Raw genomic sequence first — 19,585 nt, forward strand, 5'->3', positions numbered from 1 at the left:
TAAACTGAGGGGGGGCCGGAGCTTAGCGCCAGGTCAACTGAGTACGAGAGCCAGAAGCTAACAAGGTAACATGTTGAGGGAAAGTGGGGTTGAAGTGTGTGTGTGTGTGTGTGTGTGTGTGTGTGTGTGTGTGTGTGTGTGTTGTAAGAGCTGGAGGATGCACCTCCATGCGAGCTCAAAATGAGGTCAATGAGGATTTGAGTTAACTGGGTCAATCTGTGACCCTCTTAAGTAATCGCCAACAGCTCATTACGGTATGAACATGCTAATCGATGCCCTCTTCGCTGACACACACCGGTGACCATAAATCTGTCACCATCTGAACTAATAATTCAGCCACTTATCTGCTTCTTCCTTCTGCTTTTGAAACGCAGCTCTAGAAATAGCAAACTGCACTGAAATACTACAAGGAGGAAGGAGTCGCCCTCCACCAAGCCCACTGAAATTCCTCAACTCTGTCAGAAAAACAAGAGGGTCTCGTCACTCAGACAAGAAAACGACTCCTCCAGCGAACGCCGCCGAAGCTGCTGTTTCATGGTGTCCATTTCACCGTCCAATAAAAACGGGACCTCAGCTGAAATTTGTGTCTAATTGCTGCCATTCTGGCTCCAATGAGGGTTGTCTGGTCTGCGGAGAGCGCCGGGAGGAAACTGGAAACTCTTTGAAAAGAGCCACTGCACTAAAAGAATGGCTGCCAGCGAGCGAGCGAGGACCTCTCAGTGGTTTTTATCAGAGCAGACAGTGATGGCCGCACGCGAATCAATTACTAAAACAACTATCAAAGCACTCAGAGATGCTGCACTCGCTAATGCTCGCATGTAATGTGATTTGTGGATTGTGAAGGCAAGCGTCACGTGAGGCAAAGTGGAAACTGAGTTTGTGCGAGCTGTAAATCACAATCATGATGCCATTCACTGAATTATTAAGCACTGAACTTTATTATTGGTTGATCTGCTGTTGATTTCCTGGTTTATGCGATTAATTGTTTGGTCTATAAAATGTCCAAAAATAGTGAAAAATGCCCATAATGTCTCATAGCCCCAATGTGACGTCTTCAAATGTTTTGTCTGACCAAAACCCAAATATAATCAGTTTACCATCACAGGAAAGTAATCACATTTGAAAAGCTGAAACCGACCGATCGATTAATCGTTGAAGCTCCATGCAAGTCTGTAAAACAATGTTTGTACTGTAAATGAAACTTCCTGCAGCTGTCCCCTTTGTAGCATCAAAAGTACATTCAACATGGATTAAAATGCTTTAAATGTGAATAAATTGTTCTTTATTCCATCGCTGATTTAGTGAGGACTCTTTAATGCTGCTTGAAGACGGCTGTGAGCATGTGAGAAGCAGTTTAAAGTTGGCGAATTCTACAAATTGCTGGAGAAGATGTATTTAAAAAGCTTCCAGGTGAAGGTCAGGTGTTAACATTCGCAAAAACAGGAAGATTTACAGTTTATTAGGAACACCTACATAAACCAATGCAGTCTAATATAACAATCCTGCGTCCTTCGTGCAGGTTTTAGTGTTCAGTTTTTGTTTAATCTGCACTGCGTCTCACAGACAGCCGTTATTTTATCAGCCCTGTGTTTATCGAGGACGGTGTGCCATCACATCCTGCATGTACACAATATATACTACAGACTTTTATCATGAGTCTGCACAAACGAGCACAGACCAGCTGACACACGTTGAGCCTGTAGAGTTCTGGGGCCCCTGGAGTTCTGGGGCCCCTGGGGAAATTACCCTCGATAATTCAGCCGAGGCTTTAACGGACTGTCGAAACAAACAGATACAGAACATACATGAGACTTGGCTGTGTGGACACACGGACGAACACACCGCAGAGCTCAGGCACAGGCCCCGTCTTGTTCTCACAGCCAGGGGTGGAGGAAGTATTCAGAGCCTGTACTTCAGTAAACCACACTGTGAAAGTACTGCATTACAAGACAAAGTCCTGCATGGAAAATACTACTCAAGTACAAGTAACTGTGATCAGCGAAATGTACTTAAAGTTAGAAAGTGAAGGTACTTCTAAAGCTGAAAATGACCTCGTGTGTGTTCGAGTAAACGCTGCACGTTGATGACGGAGTGACTCTAGTTTTAGAAAAACACGGTTCACATTCGGCCCCCTGACAGAAGCTGCTCCTCCACGGAGGATGACGGTCAGACAAACGTGCGATCCCACCAGCGTTTTGACGTCAGCGCGTCTTTGCTAAGACAAATAACGGCCATCGGAGGTTTCACGTTCACGTTCTAAAGGGACAGAAGAGGATTTTCCACCGTCTTTTCCCATTTAGAAGCATTTGTTTGAGTGCTGTCTGCTCCTGACGTGCTCGCTCAAAGTCATTTGTTTAGCCTCTGAGGACCATCAGCGGGCCAGCCAGTGCCTCTCCTCACCAAATGCATTTGTTCCCACTCCTGAGATTCGGCTCAGCGTCCTCAGAGATCCTCGCGGCGCTGCGCTGCTGCTGCTGCTAATGAGCACAGGAATCCCACAAAGACATAAATAAAATCAAATAAAAGCTTTTACCGTTCGCTTACGTGCTGATCTGACTGGAGTTTATTCAGTGCTGTTGTCCAGCGTGAGAGAGGCGTTTGCTATTGATGACAATATTCTCTGAATCACGGCTGTAGTCCAAAGAAAGGATCGATACCACTCTGCTGTGTTTACATTGTATGAAGATGAAACTGGAAGACAGTTAGCTTAGCTTAGCTTAAAGGCTGGAAAAAGGGGGAAACAGCTAGCCTGGCCCTGCTCTGTTACCGTTTTATTGCTGCACTGTTTTCTTGGAAGTCCAGAATGTTGAAAATATTCCTTTAAATAGCTACAAAATAGGGATTAATTGAGGATTAAATGGTGCTTTTGATACCTCTGGAAGCTGAATAAAAAACGGAAAGTATGCTCAATCCTCTTAAATTATTTACATCACGTCTTTGATCGCATCAGCGAAAATGCTGACAAAAATAACCAGAAAGTTAAAGGAAGAAACGAAAATGAAAAGAGGAAAAACTCAGGCAGCACATCGGCGCTGCTGGGAGGAGAACGTTCAGAGCGCCAGAACTCTGTGGGAACAAACGGCGTTCGGAGACGCCGGGTCTAGACGTCGTTGTGGTGCAACTCCAGCTGTTTCTGCATTTGGTTTTGCCCTTAATGTCGCCATTTCCCTCCACTGGATCACTGGCCGTCTCCTGAGACTGCAGCCTCTCTGCACCGACAGGTTTGGGTTCACACATTTTCACCAGCAGGAGACTCACATATCTGAGACATCAGCGTCCATAAATGCACATTTCGTCTCTGCTTGCAACTGTTATGATAACTACACAACAGAAAGAGACCTCAACACTCTAATGTTTAGCATCCGCTGTCCAGAGTGGGCGACGATCTTAAAGCCGCTGTAACAGGTATTTTTATTATGGCAGTGTCTGTATGATAATGTGGACGGTGTCTGTGGCTGCCCTCGGCTTTGCAGAGCTCTGCAGTCAGTTTCAGCCCTCTGAGGAGCTTTAAGGCCACAACGTCACTGTTTTGGTTCACTCTCAGCGTGTCGCTCTCTAAAAAAACCCCTCAGTACACTACATGCTCAGCAGCAAACAGCAGACAAAGTTCGAGCTAGCAGGTGAACATAAAACAGGGTTAATCCTTAAATTCATCAGGTTGCTCCGTAACTGCCGGACGTGTAAATAAATAAGCAGCTGTTTGCTAACATGTTCATTACTGCAGGTTGAAATGTGCGTCCGCCACAAAGGAGCGTTGTATGCTTCATCTCGTCAGGCCATAAAATGTGAACTGTGACACGAAACGACCAAAACACAAAACGAGTCAGAGGGAAAACCTGCAGGGCACGAGCAAAGTCTGCGATTCTGCATCTGTCCAAACACACACACACATAAACACACCTGCTGCGGACTGCAGCGCAAGACAACAAGAGCTCCTCTTTATGAGCACCAGTGTGACCTTTGACCTCTGAACCGACAGCAGTTGCTTCCTTGAGGTGAAAAGCAGCCTGTGTGGGTGACATGAGAGCCTGCAAATTCTGACTCAAACCCAGGACAAAAACGAGCGCTTCGATGTGTGTTTTCACTGTTTCTTAAATGTGAGAAACGTCTGTAGCTTCATAACCCAAAGAAGCTCAGTGAGCTTCCAGCTGAAGCTCCACACGACGTCTGAACGCTGGAAATGACTTAACAGCAGCTGTGGTATTAAAACCCAAACAGACACGACCGAGCCAACCTTTTCCAGTAAGTGTATTTTCATATCTTCACGTTCTCACACTGCGTTTGCATACATACATATATATAAATACAAGTGAGAGCAGAGATGTCAGAAAGCGAGAACCAAAAGATTACACTTCCCTCAAGCTCGGTGCATTTCGCTGAATTATTAAGATCTGGTTTTGTTCTTCGTGTTATTACCAGGCTAAAACGATTCTGTTCATTCTCATCCAATTATCACCGGGAAAAGGAAATGACGTGATCGCTGGGCGCAAGGTGGCTTTATAAAGGTCGTGTTTAGTCTGACTGACAGTCCAAACCCCTGCAGGAACACGCTTCGAGCAGCTCTGGGTCATCGCACTGCAGCCATCTCTCATGTTAAACTTCCCTCCGTGTTTCCTGAACTGCAGATTGTACTTCCGCATTTCTGTAATGTCGCCTCCTCGAACACGTCTGATCCGCCTTTTTCTCGCCTCCAATGTTTTCAGAAACTTTAGTCTAATGTTTAACTGTAATATGAGAAAGTTTGTGACCAGGCCGTCGCTGCCTGAAACCGGACAAGCCAAAACGAAAAACGCCCAATTCCCAGGACGTCACCCGCCAGCGGAGCGTTTAGCGATCCGGTGCGGCCCAGTGCATTCTGGTTGTTCTACCTCTTGAGGGAAAAATCAGTACAACAGTCCAGTTTTAGGAAAAGACCACATTTACCCAACCAAGAAACATGACAAATCTTACATCTGACAGGCTGGAACCATCAAACATTCAGCTTCTGTGCTTAAAAACTGACTTCATCAAACAGCGAGTGACTAATTTCCTTTGATCCTCTCACAGATTAATCGTCTGATCGCTGGAATCAGGACCAGCTTACTGTCAATAGGCCTGTTTGCTCTGCTTAAGGACTTGCTGCTCTGACGAGCTTCAGGTATGGTTACAACAAGTTTTGGCTTTTGTCAAATCACCATCAAAACAAGTGTGCATGTCTCTGCTGTGTGTGTGTGTGTGTGTGTGTGTGTGTGGAACAACTAGCCCAGCAACATTATCAGGGCTTGTCTTTGTCTGCAGCCGACTGAGAGCAGCCGTTTAACTGTCAGCGTAACGTCATAACGGCGTGCCTGTAAGAGGAAGGAATACTTTCCTACAGCGTCACAGGGGGGTGGGGGTGGGGGTGGGGTGGGGGGGTCGCTGTCAAAACAGGATGCAGGTCACACCGTATCACAGCAGCGCATCAAAGCAGAGATACAAGCCCTCAGCCTCCTGTCTGTTCAGGTTGCTCAATGTTTGTGGGGAGAGAAAGTCTGTGAGTCAACAAATGGACGGAAGACAAACGACTGAAGTCTTTCTCAATCCTGGTTCGACTGCTCATCAGTCTGCTCTGCACGCATTCATTCTGGCTTCTGTTGCCTCACGTTTTCGGTCTGTCCCTGCCAACCAGCCTCGCTCGTCGCTGCATCTCATTCACCAGCTGGAGCTGCCTTCCTGCTCAGCTGCCATGTGATTGGCCGTGTCGCCTCGCAGCGGCTGAGCACTTCACACGTACGAAGCAGAGGGATGATCGTGATTCTACCAGCAGGCAGCTCAAACTTACTGATATTAATCCTCTCGCATTTACACAAATTTGTGTATCAGCACCCGTCAGGTTTATCAGGTGACCCTTCGGAGGGGCCCGACCCCCCGCTGGGCTCCACCTGCAGCAGCTCCAGCAGTGAAATGCTGCTCTAACATATCATTCGTCAGTCAAAGTGCTTTGACTTTAAGCACATTTGACTGATAACTCCTGGTTTGAATGACGGGTTGAAGCTGCCTCCGTCCTCTCAGCATCACGTTCACCAGACTGCGTTAAAGCCCCGTCGACATGCTTTTCAGGGAAATCCCGTTTCAATCACACGGACTGACTTTAGTCATAATGAACAGATGAAAACAATGAGTCAACCTGTAGCTGCATGCCAGGCATACCCCGTTTGTGCGGAAACATACCGGATGGGTTCGCAGGGCTTGTGGTAGCTTGTGTCATCCCTGAGGTGTGTGTGTGTGTGTGTGTGTGTGTGTGTGTGTGTGTGAGAGAGAGTCTTGTGGAGTTACCGTACTGGTTTTCGAAAGCAACAAAGAGTCAAGCTGAATCATACGTGATTATGTGCTATTTAACAGAATCCTCTGCAGATTATTTTCTCCATTAAAGGGGCCGTCCGCTGATTTAAATACATAAAGGTCAGTTTGCTGCACCTGGAGAAAAATTTCCACCTGTGAAAACACTTTTATCAAGTCTTCTGTGGCTCTGGTGGGAGGAAAGTCTGAGAAAAGACCCCCTGAAGACGTCAGCGGGTCATCTGAAGTCAGACCTGAGGCTTCACGTATCGATAGAAGGCCTGTGTTATCAACAGCAGGCGTACGTTTAGAGGACGAGGGCATTTAAAGGGCAGCGAGGTCTAAAAGTGAAAGCAATCACACGGGACGTCGCTGGTTCAGGAAGTCATTTTCCCACAGAGGATGTTACCTGACGCTCAGCCGAAGCATCTCTGACGCTTTGATCAGCGGACCACCTCAAAAGACGAACAGCTGTGTTACAAAACACCAGTTTTTTGTTTTTTTTTGATGAGTATTAAAGACACAAGCGTGTGCGTGTAAAGACAGCAGAGAAGAAGAAGAAGAAGACATTAACTTTTCTGTGAGAAACATCCAATCACAGCTTAGAATTCTGCTCAACAGCGAGGCCTTTTGAGTTTACACACTGTGACCGACAGCAGACAAGGCTCATGGGTATTGTAGTATTTAGAGCCGCCTGATAAAATGACGAAAAAATTGGATTTTTCATCCTGCAACCAAGTAAAACTTGTGGTCATCACATAAACTAATACGACCATGATGGTGATCAACCAACATGAGCTTGAAAGGTGACGTAAACGCTTCATCGATTATCAAAACAGTCTCTGATTGATCTCAGAATTTTCTATCGCTGATGAAATTATAAGTCGTGAGTAAACTGAGGACGGTTTCGCTTGTGGCAACAAAGACCAACGAAGACATCAGTTTGCCTGGAAGTGTTGAGACAATGAAATCATGATCAAACAGATTGAGGAGGCACCTGAACACCTGGTTTTGCTTGTCTAAACTTTAACACGCCATCACTGTTGAAGCTTCAAGGCACAAGTTCATGAGTCAGGGAGCCACGGCGAGGGTCGGGGAGAGGCCCCCGGGGACAACCGGACCAGGAGAACGACATCATTTGCTTGTTTTTACAGATACAGACGCCAGAGCGAAGGTGGAGCATGCAAAAAGGCAGAATGATAAACTGAGAGCAGACAGGAGATCCCCACGCGAGGAGCTGAGGCAGAGGGCAGGAAGTGAATGGATGCAGGTCCCGTGACAACATTAAAGGGGGAAATCTGCATGCGTCGGTTTGGTCGATGTGTTCACATTACGCGGCACACAGTCTGAGCTCCTGGTGAATTTGGCTAAGCAAACACTATGATGATTTCCCTCCCTGGGCTTTAACAAGCTCGGGCACATAGATCCTGGGAGCAGATGGCAGCAGTGTTATCTGGCAGAGCAGGTTCACGTGCAGGAGGCCGAGGTGTTTGACGTCAACTTTGAGTTTCTGATGGGATGAAATCTGTTTGATTGAATACTGCTGCTGTGCACCGCTTTCCACTTTTCAAAGGAGGTTAAAACTGCTGCTATTGTTATTATTTCTTAAAGGGATTTCAAGTTTAATTTGAGTTGCTGCGTTTCCGTTGTCTGAGGAGAGTAAAGTAGAGGAGGGCCATCAGTCTTCATTAAGCATGCTCCGGCTGTGAGCTGAGGTAACGGCCCCTGATGGATGACACCTTTAAGTTCCCATTAAAAGGTAAGCATTGCTCATAAGCAGCGTCTGATTTACACTCTGGCTCGAAGCGGTAAGCCGCCTGCTCCGCAGAGACCGAGCTCGGGCTTCTCCTTCGCTCTGAACCCTCAACAAACACTGACGCTCCCGCCTTTAATTCACGACCATGTGAAGATCAAGAACAGGCAGTTTGGCGCTAATATGTTTGAAACGCTCAACGTAATTCACCTGCTATGGACCAAAGTGGCCCGTCTGCAGGAGACAGCCGAGGTGTGGAGGCCCCCCACACGAGGCCCAGGGGCCCCACGAGACGAGGGCAGCGGCAGGCTGTGACCAGCCGAGACGGCGCGTGGCTCAATACAACTCCCCAGACGCCCCCAAGAAAAGACCCCTTCACCATTTTAGAGGCACTTGATCAATTAGTTGATCTATAAAAAAAAATAATCAGCAACTGTTTTCATAACTCATTAATCAAATCACTCCCCGACACGAGGTAGAGATAACGAGGCTTTGCTTTGTTTACTCTTCATCATGACAGTAAACCTGAACCGGGTTACACTGAGCAGCAGCAGGAGGTTTACGGCAGATTTTCTAACATTTTATGGAATTAATCAATAGAATGACGGTCACACTAATGAAACCTGGGATCAATACTGAGTTGCAGCCCGAGGTGCCTCCACACTAGTTGTTTCTATCAGCATTATGTGGCGTCTGAGGAGAAATAAGACGAGTGAGACGAGGACAAAATGGGATAAATGGAGCTGATTGAGGGCAGATGGAGGTAAACCAGTTACTCCCCTCCTCCATCTGCCTCTCTGCTCCGCCGCCTCTCCTCTCCCTCCAGTTGAAGGTTAATGATGAAGGAATACGGCAGAGGAATACAGATCAGGGAGACGTGGTCGGATGTGGGAAGAGTGCTAACCAAGCAAGGCCTTAAAGGACGAGGTCGGCGATCTTCAGTTTTATACCTGATCCAGCGAAAAGACAAAAAAGGACAAGAAATTCGTCCTACTGAGGTTTCGATGATTGATTCCTCGGGGCCAAAAACAGCTGGAAACCTGTTCCTTCACCACCATGAACTCACCCACTGAAGTTTATTATCACTCCCGAACACCAAATGAGGATTAATCCGCCGCAGAAAGTAGTCCCTGACAAAAGCACCGTTTCCTCCTGTTTGAGTCACGCTTGATAAACCTTAGAGTGAGCTGATTCAGGAGGTTTGAAGCTGTGGACTTTGAGCTGAGAGCCACAGTGAGGTAGAAGTCAAACATTTGAAAGATGCCACTTTTTGTGGCATTTGTTGATTAAAAAAAACGTTTCCTTTAAAGGTTTCACCCCGATTAAAAAATTAAATGTGTTTCAAACAACATGAGTTAATCCAGAGCGTGACCCTGTGTGTGTGTGTGTGTGTGTGTGTGTGCGCGTGCTCGTACATCTGTGTGCTGGTTTCTTCTTCCCTGTGGAAGCAGAAATGAAAAACTGAGCGACATTCCTCGTGGTGTTTGACACTGACCTGGAAAATACCTGGGCAGAACTCCAAGACTTCAACCAGCACCAACAGAAGAGCTGAGAGTGGCTCGGCTGTAGCACATTAACACCTCCCGCCTCCTCGTTTCATTGGAGCGTGGTCACTGTTGTGTGAAACCATTTTTCAAAACGGCAGCTTTTCTGTGAAATCCAGCTGAGCGTTTGTCTCAAAGCGTGCGCCCGATGTAGCTCCGATAAAAATTGATCTTGCATGGCAGAAGCATATTGAGGCGCGATGCATACACCATTAATGCTGATCAACAACCCGCAAGCCTGAGTGTGTGTGTGTGTGTGTACATGCATACTTACAAAGCTTTGCATCATTCAATAAGTGTGCGCCGATTCATTGATTCTTCATAAAATTGCAGATGAGGGAGCTCGCCGCCAGTAATCAGTGTATACAAGAGGCCTGAGGCTTCACGGATGCATCAGCACGTGTGCGTGAGCGATAACACTGCCTGTGATTTGATATGCTTTCCTCAAGCTTAATTAAATACAGTGTGCTGAGTTTAGCAGTAAGGATCTACTGCGTCACAACATCAGAGATTTACTTAAAGAAATTATAATGAATATTTTTATTATAATGCGACAGCTGAGTGTGCAGCTCCGCTCGGCTTCATGGAGCTTCACAGTGACTTTCAGCTGAGCGTCGCTGTCAGCAGGAAGCTGTTTTCAGAGAAAAGCTCTAAAAACACGACTGAGACCAGATATTTACTGTTTGAGACCAAAACCAGAGCTAAAGGAGAGCGAAAACTGGACTGAAATTCAGCAGGTGACGAATGAATGGTGGTGTTGCTCTGTTAGATAAGTACATTAACTTCAAAAGTGATGTCAGATTAAGTATAAAACACTCAAATCGTTCTTCTGAATTCTCACAGAATTGCGATGCTGAATCTTCCAACGAGACATTTCTCCTCTAAACGTCTCAGAGGGTTTCAAAAGACGTAAAATTTTCCAATATTTTATAGTTTTTTCTTCTCTCATACATCATTAATCATCTCATGACCCCTTACGGGTTATCTGGTGACCTTTAGAGGGGCCCAAACCCTCAGCGCAGAAACAGACGGGGCCGCCTCTTCTATCACATGACCAAATGTGAGGAAAGCCACACATGCTCAAGACTCGACAGACGAGCTGCAAGAATCCACAGACTGCAGCGACGGCAGACCGCCCCCCCGCCGGCCCTCCAGCTTTGAAGCAACAGGCCTGTGACAGACCTGAGAGCCCAGTCTCAAATTCGGCACTTCAGTGTACAAAATGACAGCAGTGTCGATGAAAACTCAGCGATGACCGCGAGTTTTAATTGGTCGGGTTGTGCAAACGTCTGCTTCGTCGTCTTTCAATGATTTCTCAGCAGATTTACGGACTTTTAGTTACGATGGAAATCGGACGTGACGACCCCGAGAAGCAGAACGACTTTTCATGCAAATTATCAACTGAAAACCTGTTTCAGGTGAATAAAAGACAGCAGGTAAACCAAACACCATCACTGAGAGCACTGCTGACTGAGCAGTCAGTCATTAAGGTAACCTGTATGTGATGGTTTTCTTCGTCCTCCACAGAAGGAAAGTTGGGACGTTTGGTTCGGACTAAAGCAAACTGAATGTCAGCTTGGACTTTTGGGACAAAAACAATCTGCTGAAAGAGAGAATACACCTGATCCTGCAGGTGGAAGCACATCAACAAGAGGTCACCGGAGGAGAGCAGGGCCTCTGAAGGGTGCACAGGTACGAACTCCAACGTCACCTAACCACCAGGTGACGCAGGTGACAAACATATTACAGCATATGTTTTCCCACCGCATATAGAAACCATGTGTTTGCTCACTTATGGCGTACGTTACTTTACATGTTCGATTATTTTCCCGCCCGTGTTGAAGCTGTTTTGACGCGTGCAGATGACACACATAAACACGGCAGCCCGTACTTTGACGTGTGCGTGAAGCCTATACTTCAGCTCGGAGCTGCACCTCAACACGACTGAGGCGAGCTGCTTCACGTCCACGCCGTGTTTACGCCGTCAGAGTCTGAGAGGCAGCCACCAGCTTTCACTTCCTGTTTCACCTTTTTAGGCCTCTTAAACTGACCACAATATTGGAATCTTGTCCTAATGAGAGCATCCAGGAAGTGCCATCATGACGTGTTTTCAGTCATTTCAGCAGCGAGGCTGTTGGGACGTGATCTGTCAGTCAGTGGTTCACCACTTTGGTCTATGTTATGTTAAATATCTCAACATCTATTTCATGAATTGCCACGAGACGTTCATGTTCCCCAGTGATTTCAGGGATCCTCTGACTTTCCTTGCAGCGCCACCATGAGGTCGACATTTGTGGTTTTGAGTGAACAGCTGTTGGATGGACTGCTGTGACGTTTGGTTCAGACATCCACGTGTCCCTCAGGACGAGCTGTAAAAGGGTTGGTGGTCCCCTTACTGTTCTCTCTAGCGCCACCATCAGGAACACACGGAGCCTCTAGTGTTGCTGTGGACTCGTACGGTCCTTCAGACTTTGTTTTAGGGCGCTGGCAGAGTAAAGCCCAGCTGATTCGGACGTTTGCGTGCACACATACATTTTAACCTTTTTCATACCTTTCCACCGGCCTCTGCTGCACTTTGTGTTTAGTGCTTTGAGAATGTAAATGTTAGCATGCTAACAAGCTAAACTAAGATGGCTGCCATTGTAAACGTTTCAGCTGCTTTAGATCGGCATGTTGGTGTTGCTGCAGACTCGTGTAACTTGTATTGCAGCACAATTACCGATGATCTTTTCATCTGTAGACAAACTGCTTTTGTGTGTTCCTGAAACCTGCTCTGAATCACAAACAGATGTTATTAAAAGTGATAAATGACACCTTGCGCCGACGAAGCCGCTGAGACTGAGGAACGTTTCAGCTTCAGGCTTTGTTCAGCTGCTTCAGAGGAAATCTACTTGAAATAGTTGGTATCACTTTGGGAAAATCTTGCTTTGTTTGTGGTGATCAAAGCTGGGCATTTCCTCACAAACTGTGTCTAAGATGTTCTGTTTTAGTGGCTTGCAGCTCTTTTCCCTTTTTGCTTCACTGTTATTTGATTTTTTTTTCTTCGTAATACATCCAGAAATCTTTGCAGAAAGCTAATGTTTCTGCACACAGGATGCATTTCTGCTTTCTGACCCCGAGTGCAAACTGGATTAGACAAAAGGCTTTCATGTTCTCAGCTGCTTCTCGACGTGAACCTCACTGCGAAATGACTTCACACCAGAGGAGCTCGTCTTCCTCCGTCAGCTTAAAAAGATAATGGAGGATGTTGAATCGTCAATAAGAGACCGTCTGTCTGCGCTCCGTTTACTGAACCTCTGCTTTGTTTTGGACCCTGTAAAATACTGACATTGTGACTTTGAACGTATGCAACTTGTGTGCTTATGCTGCACCCAGCAGCACTTCACCCAGCCTCATGTTGTAATTACTAAAAATATTTTACTGCTTGCACTCTTAAAATTGATTGCAAATACATTAAAAAAAACAGCAGATTAATCAGTGAAGGTCTTTAATGTGCAGGGGCCGTGACTTTGACTTTCCTCTTTCAATTAGAAACTCAATTAAATGTTTTTAAGGCAATTAGATCACTGAACACAAGCACAGCAACAATTAATGAGCAGCTCTGAAGAAATAATCTGAACTGCAGGAAGTGGTCAAAGTGCAAAATCTGCATTTGCATTTTTTCCATATCTTTAATTGTTGATTTTCGGGTTGATGCATGCAAACAGGATTTCATTTATTTATTTTCACTATCAATTAATCTGAGGTTTATCCTCTTGATCGGCTGTTTGGCCCAGAACTTAAAAATATGCAATTTATTAGAATGTATGAGAAGGAAAAGGGGAAATTCTCACATCTGAGTGGGTGGGACCATCAAATTACTGCTTCCGAAACAGCCTGAATGACTGAGCGCTTGTCAAAACAGCAGCCTTATCGACTAATCACTTCAGCTCTTAGTACTGTTGGGTATTGAACGGCCGGTCTAGAGTGCATTTGGAGCAGCGGTACACTTCACTTGTTTCTTTGGCCCCGGTCGTCCACCTCACAGCTCAAAACCTCACCATCAACTATGATATTAGCTACAACCAGGGGAATAAAGTAGCCCCCGAGAAGCTGCAGTATTTGCTCTTGTGAGAAAAAATGGCTTCCTTTATCTTTGCGCTGATTAACAGTGAGGGTTTGTTGTGGAGTACGAGGGTCCACAGCAAATGTGTGCCAATTCATTTCCTCAAGGTCTGCTGCGAGAAAACCTCCCTCCTCTGGTGCAGCCCACACATGGGGAGATTACATCTTTTATTTATCACTTCTTGGCTCTATTTTCCCAGCAAATTCCAAGCTGGGGTGCAATCAGCCAAGAAAGAAACCCTCCCTGTGTGTGTGTGTGTGCGTGTGTGTGTGAGAGCACTACTGTTATTCCTCTTTGTAAGCATGCAGATCGAGCCCCCTCGCTCTGTGGCATAACAGCCCAGATTCCGTTTCTTCCCCGCAGAAACATTTCCCAATATCTGGGAATATCTGGGCCTCTGGTCTTGGCAGGACAGAGGCTGGTGTGTGTTGTGAGGCTGTATTCCCTGTGGCCCTTCACAAAGCCCACGTGAACCTCCTGCACTTAAAAGTGGGGGAAGAGGGACGAGTCATGCAGAAACTCAAGTGTTCAGATTGTATTACAATTCAAATTAACCATGCAGAGTAATGGGATTACGGCCCTCCGTGCTCCCTGAGAAGGTGTCCCGAGTGTGGTGAACTCAGGGTGACAGACGCTGCAACGCAATCAAAGACTCCGGGCTGACCACGCGGTGATAAAGGCTGTAAACTGAAGACCGTCTTCATTAAAGTGAGCCATCCTCAACCCAACGCCGCGTCTGCTTCCCTCGCAGCCAGAGAGCTCTGCCGGCTTCTTTTCCATCGGACGCACAAAAAGACACAAACCTGAACCAATTGGCTGTGGACTGGTGTGAATCACGGCCCTTTTAGAGGAATGGCTGCGCTCAATACGCTTCCTCCTTCCAAATCTCTTCTACTTAACAAGGGAGTGAAAAGATGCTTTTGTTTGCCTTCCTTTGGAAGAGACGGGAAGCTTGAAAGACGCAAATGAACATGAAAATGGGAACAAAGTGCCAAACTCACAATAGGAATGCCGGGCATTCGATATGTGTGCCGGGTAATTAAAATCTCAAAGAGGGCCACGCTCTGAGCACGTAAAAATGGTAAGAAAATTACGACTGCGTGACGTAAATCAAACATTATTGGGTCACTGGTTCAAAGTGGTGATGCACAAACAGCTGTCAGCTCAGCACATGTGCCTGTTCCTGTTTCACATCGCCTTTCAGTGGCTTAGAAACGAGCACCGCACTCTCATTTTTGCCATTTGGAAAGAGAGCACATGAATTCCTGTAATTATTCTGCACTCAGTAACACACAGCCGGTACACTCGATATCTCTCCATGCACCTCTCTCTCTCTGTAAAACAATAATAATGTGAGCCTGTTTTGTGGCTCGGTGGTTTATCAGCTTCTCCTCACTTAAAATTTCTGCTGATCAATCTAAGCTGACAAAGACACAATGAAATTATTATCCAACCACATCTCAACTGTGAGAACAACTCATTCAAATGCAATGTGTGTCAGTTGAGACCCAGCCCAACACTGAGCACTTCCCTTATTACTCAATAGATTTATGCAATCGTTTAAAACTGATTTCAAAAGGCCCGGCTGTGTTTTCAGCGGCGTCTCAATGGCAAAAGTGTGAGGAATGTAGCAAGAAATTATGACATTAAACAGGAAAAATGAGGTTTTATACTTTTCTACGTCACATCAGATCAATTAATTCGATATACTAAGAGGATTAAAGACATATGAAGCACTTTAGGGCGCTTTGTGGAGCTACGGTAGTCTGCCAGTGCCATGACCTGACCCCAAAGCAGCTCCAAAAATCTTCTGTGACAAGAAATTGAGTTTCACATTAGCTTAATGTATTACGGCTGAACGCAGCAGCAGAAATGGTGATTTATCCTGATTCTGTCAAAGTTTCTCCGTGAGGTCTGGTGGCGCTGAGATGTGGAAATGTGGGAATTCCTCTTTGTTAAAGCCACAGCTTGATTTTAAACGCAATTGGTGGGTTTTGAGGCTTTGTACCCTTCATTTCACACTCAAACTGCCCCGAGCCAAACAGGATTTAAATGCCCCAGTCACACATTCCCATTCATGCAGGTTTAAAGCCCCATTGTCGGCTCTCGGTGCTGCTGTCGCCTGACCGCTTCACCTTTTGTTGTCGAACCCTGTCACTTTCATCACCGCACACTCACGGAATCATTAAAAACAGGTCGTGTCGTTGTTTTCTGGGTTATTCGTGGACAGATATGACTGTGTTTGTCCCCGGTGTCCCCGGTCCCATCACAGCACTCACCGACTTGCAGTACGTTGTCCACGCAGCCGCTCTCCAGCAGAGCGATGCCCCGTCGGAACGGCAGCCGCGTCTCGTCGCTGCTCTCCCCGCTACTTCCGATCTCCTCCCCGCCGGTGTTGAACGACGAGTACATGCAGATCTCCCGCTCGCTCCTCGGGAAAGACCAGTACACGATCCGTCTCTGAACGGGCTCCGGGATCCGCTCGAAACGCTCCTCTACCCTTTGAAACGGCCACTTCTCCGCGACTTTCCTCGCCGCGATGTCCAGGAGAGATTCCGGGTTCTGGGTTTTGCTCGATTCGCCCTGGGTGGAAGCCGAGCCGCCGCACGGCGTCCCCGCGGCCCGCTGGCCTTGCCTACATGTTGCGCTGTAGCCCGGTCTACAGCAGAGCCGCTTGGCTGGGGGCTGCTGTACGCGCTCCGCCATGATAGCTCCGCTTTAACGGCGACGGAGGAAGTCAACGTACCATATGAACGGGATGGGAAGGCAAAAGGTTACCCACGGCTCGATTGTTGGCCGTGTATGGCCAAATGATCCTTTTATGGAAACATGGGGCAGGGCTTCTCCCGGCTTGTCAAACCCCTTTGTTGACAAATGAAGACAAGGCGGGGTCTGTCCGGCTAGCTCCGCGCTAACTAACGCTACAAACCGGAGGGCGGAATTCCCACTCGGCCTCTAATCCTTTGTGAGTCACGTTTGAGACCAGAGTGGAAAGGGGGTAGATGTAACAAGGACTATCTCCGCTTCTCGGCTGTGGTCTCGCCGGTGGCCGTTTACAGATATCACAGATGGAGAGACGGAGCCGCTTTGTTCGGTGTTGAGGTAGAGCAGCCGGACTGAGGATGGGCGGTGATTGGCCTGTCAACACAGGAGCCTCGTGGTTTGGGGGGAGGGGGCAGTGAACGCAGCACCGCCCCCTGTGACGTTTAAAGGTCCGCTGGAATGTGGGTCCGTTTGAAGAAAACACAGCTCATTACGGGAAGCGCAGTACCGGATGGAAAAAGAACTACTTTACTACTTCACTACTTCACTTCTTTAAACTTTATGCGTGGAGCTAAATGTAGCTCACACCCGAAACACTAGCTTTGATTTTGAAGTTTCAGGGAAAAAAATGCAGTATGATACACAATAGTGGAGTTATTTTACTTAAAGGAATAATACCATTTTATTTGTCCATATGGCTCCACCCCGGGCAGTGTTCAGCTTTATGTTGTAATATATATTCACTGCTTGCTCCTTCTTGCTGATCAATGACGTACAGGAGGGAAAAAAAGATTAGTAACTCAGGTGACTTCCTGGAGTCTCCTCCTTACCTCCTGTAAAAAGGTGAACCGCCAGTCTTAGACTTTGGTTTTTGTACCAATTCAACAAAATTTATCATTACACAGAAATAGGCTGTTCTACAAGCTAAGCTTATCATCAAACTAGTTGGTTAGCTTTGTTAGCTTTGTTAGCATATATTCATATTTAATCTACAGGATGGTATCAGTCTCCTCTAACTAGCTTGTATATTGTAGGTACTTGGGAAAATAATGCAGTATAATACCCAATGGTGGATGATGTTGTACTTATAAGAATAGTAACTGACTCGAGTAACTTCCTGATTCCCTGACAACTGCTGAGACCCAAGAAGTAGTCCGATGCACATCACCCCCACCTTAAAATGATAAAGGTAGAGGTACTCTCTTAAAGTCCCGTATTCAATCAGTAAAAGTACAAAATACTATGTTATCAAAGTATCGGATGTAAAATTATACAGCAGAATGCCCCCTGGTAGTATAATATCATTCTATTGGTGTAATATTATTCTATATTATACAATAAAATTATCATTACTCATCATACAAAGCAACATTTTAATACTGAAGGTTGAGGTGAAGCTAAATTGATCTACTCTGTGTACTGTTGGGTACTTTCATCTATAATAATGCAACATATTAACTGATCGTATGTTTGTATGTAAGATTTTTAAGTGTAAGGTGAGTGTAGCCGTTAGATAACTCAAGCAGAGTGAAGAGCACAATTATTCCCTCTGAAAAGTACTGTACTATATGTATAAAGTGGCAGAAAATGAAAATATACAAGTAAAATACCTCATAATTGTACTTAAATACAGTACTCAGCCCAGTGACTTGTAATAGATTACAACACAGACGGTCTAAAATGGCGTTGCATTGTGTCTGAGCCTGCTTTCTTCTCCATGAACAGTGTCACTGCAGGCCAACAGGACGGGCCTCACTATGGATAATAGGCATGAAGTGTTTTTTTCAGGTGCCTTCAGGGCCCAACTGCTGGATTTCTGTTTTATCAGCTGGTTAACTGCATTCACCTGGAGTCCCAGGTGTAAACTGGTCCCGGAAGTGATTCCTCCAGCTGAAACAATGGGTCCAGTATGGAAACATTTTGCACCGTTTTTCTGGTTGAACTGTTGCATGTGACACAAAGAAGTAGTTCTTTGCAGATTTTCTGAAGAGAGGATCAATAAATACTGAAGGACGAAGACTGAAAACAGAGCCAGGCTATCGGTTTCCCTCTGTTTCCAGTGTTTATGCTAAGCTAAGCTAACCAGCTGCTCGCTGCAGCTTCATATTTGCCGTACAAACATGTATTTCCCAGAATATTGATCCGTTCTATCAAACAACAAGAATAAAATGCCTAAACGTCGCCTAAAATGTCTCCCATTACTTGAATCTTGAAGTACGTTTTCCTGATTATACTTACTTTTCTTAAGTAACATTTTCAGTGCAGGACTTTTACTTGTAATGTAGTGTTTCTACAGATAAGATAAGATAAGATAAGATAAGATAAGACTTTATTGATCCGACTCCAGGGAAATTAAGTCGTTACAGCTGGTTAGTATTAAAAAAGCAAAAAACAGCAAAATCAGTGGCACAGAAAAGATAAATAGTATAAAGGATACAGAATAAAAAAATTAACCATGTATATGAACATTATGCACAGATCATAAAAATACTAATTTCCGTGAAAAGTAATACTAGCAATAAAAATACTATTGCCAATATTCTTATGAGAAAAACTGCCAATGCAGTGGGGTGTTAGTACTTTTACTGCAGCAAAGGACCTGAATAGTTTGATGGTATTTCCTTCATTTCCTCTCACATCGCATCCACACAGTAATACTTTGTTTACTTCAAATGGTATCACTTGTGGTATTTTGTCACTCGGCGATAAAACAACTCGGAGTCCCAGCAGCCTCAGCCAAAGATGTTCGATACCTCCTTTTGATCAGCGCCGGGGGAACGTTTCAGCCATGATTTTAAACAGTTTTATTCATGCATAAACACGCTGTTCGTCACCGTAATGAGTTTATCGGTCTTTTTCCTCCCTTCTTCTTTTTCCAGTTACAGTACCACCTGCCGCTCCTGCACGACAGAGTTATCAGCAGCCTCATTTCAGCACACTTGCTTCATGCTGTGGAAATGATTTAGGCCCCCTGGTTGAAAATCTTTACCATTGTCTCATTGTGCTCTGCAGACAGCGTGGCTGAGGCGCAGTAATGACTGAGCCTCTTCACTCAGCATGGTGTTAGCAGTAGGTGGGCTGAGTGAGGAGGATGGCAGTATAGACACATGACGCTCAGAGTAT

At 45.8% G+C, this 19,585-nt stretch overlaps 1 protein-coding gene across 1 annotated transcript in view; it reads right to left on the minus strand.

The window, feature by feature from the left end:
• The window catches only part of LOC143338137 (zinc finger SWIM domain-containing protein 6-like), a 38,554-nt gene extending 22,051 nt beyond the window's left edge, over positions 1 to 16,503 (minus strand). The window contains exon 1 of the mRNA XM_076758319.1: positions 15,979 to 16,503. Coding sequence (XP_076614434.1) covers positions 15,979 to 16,405 — 427 coding nt within the window. The 5' untranslated portion in view covers positions 16,406 to 16,503. The remainder of the gene's footprint in view (positions 1 to 15,978) is intronic.
• Positions 16,504 to 19,585: the final 3,082 nt, after the last annotated feature.

This window comes from Chaetodon auriga, chromosome 19, assembly GCF_051107435.1.
Source record: "Chaetodon auriga isolate fChaAug3 chromosome 19, fChaAug3.hap1, whole genome shotgun sequence".
Lineage (NCBI taxonomy): Eukaryota > Metazoa > Chordata > Actinopteri > Chaetodontiformes > Chaetodontidae > Chaetodon > Chaetodon auriga.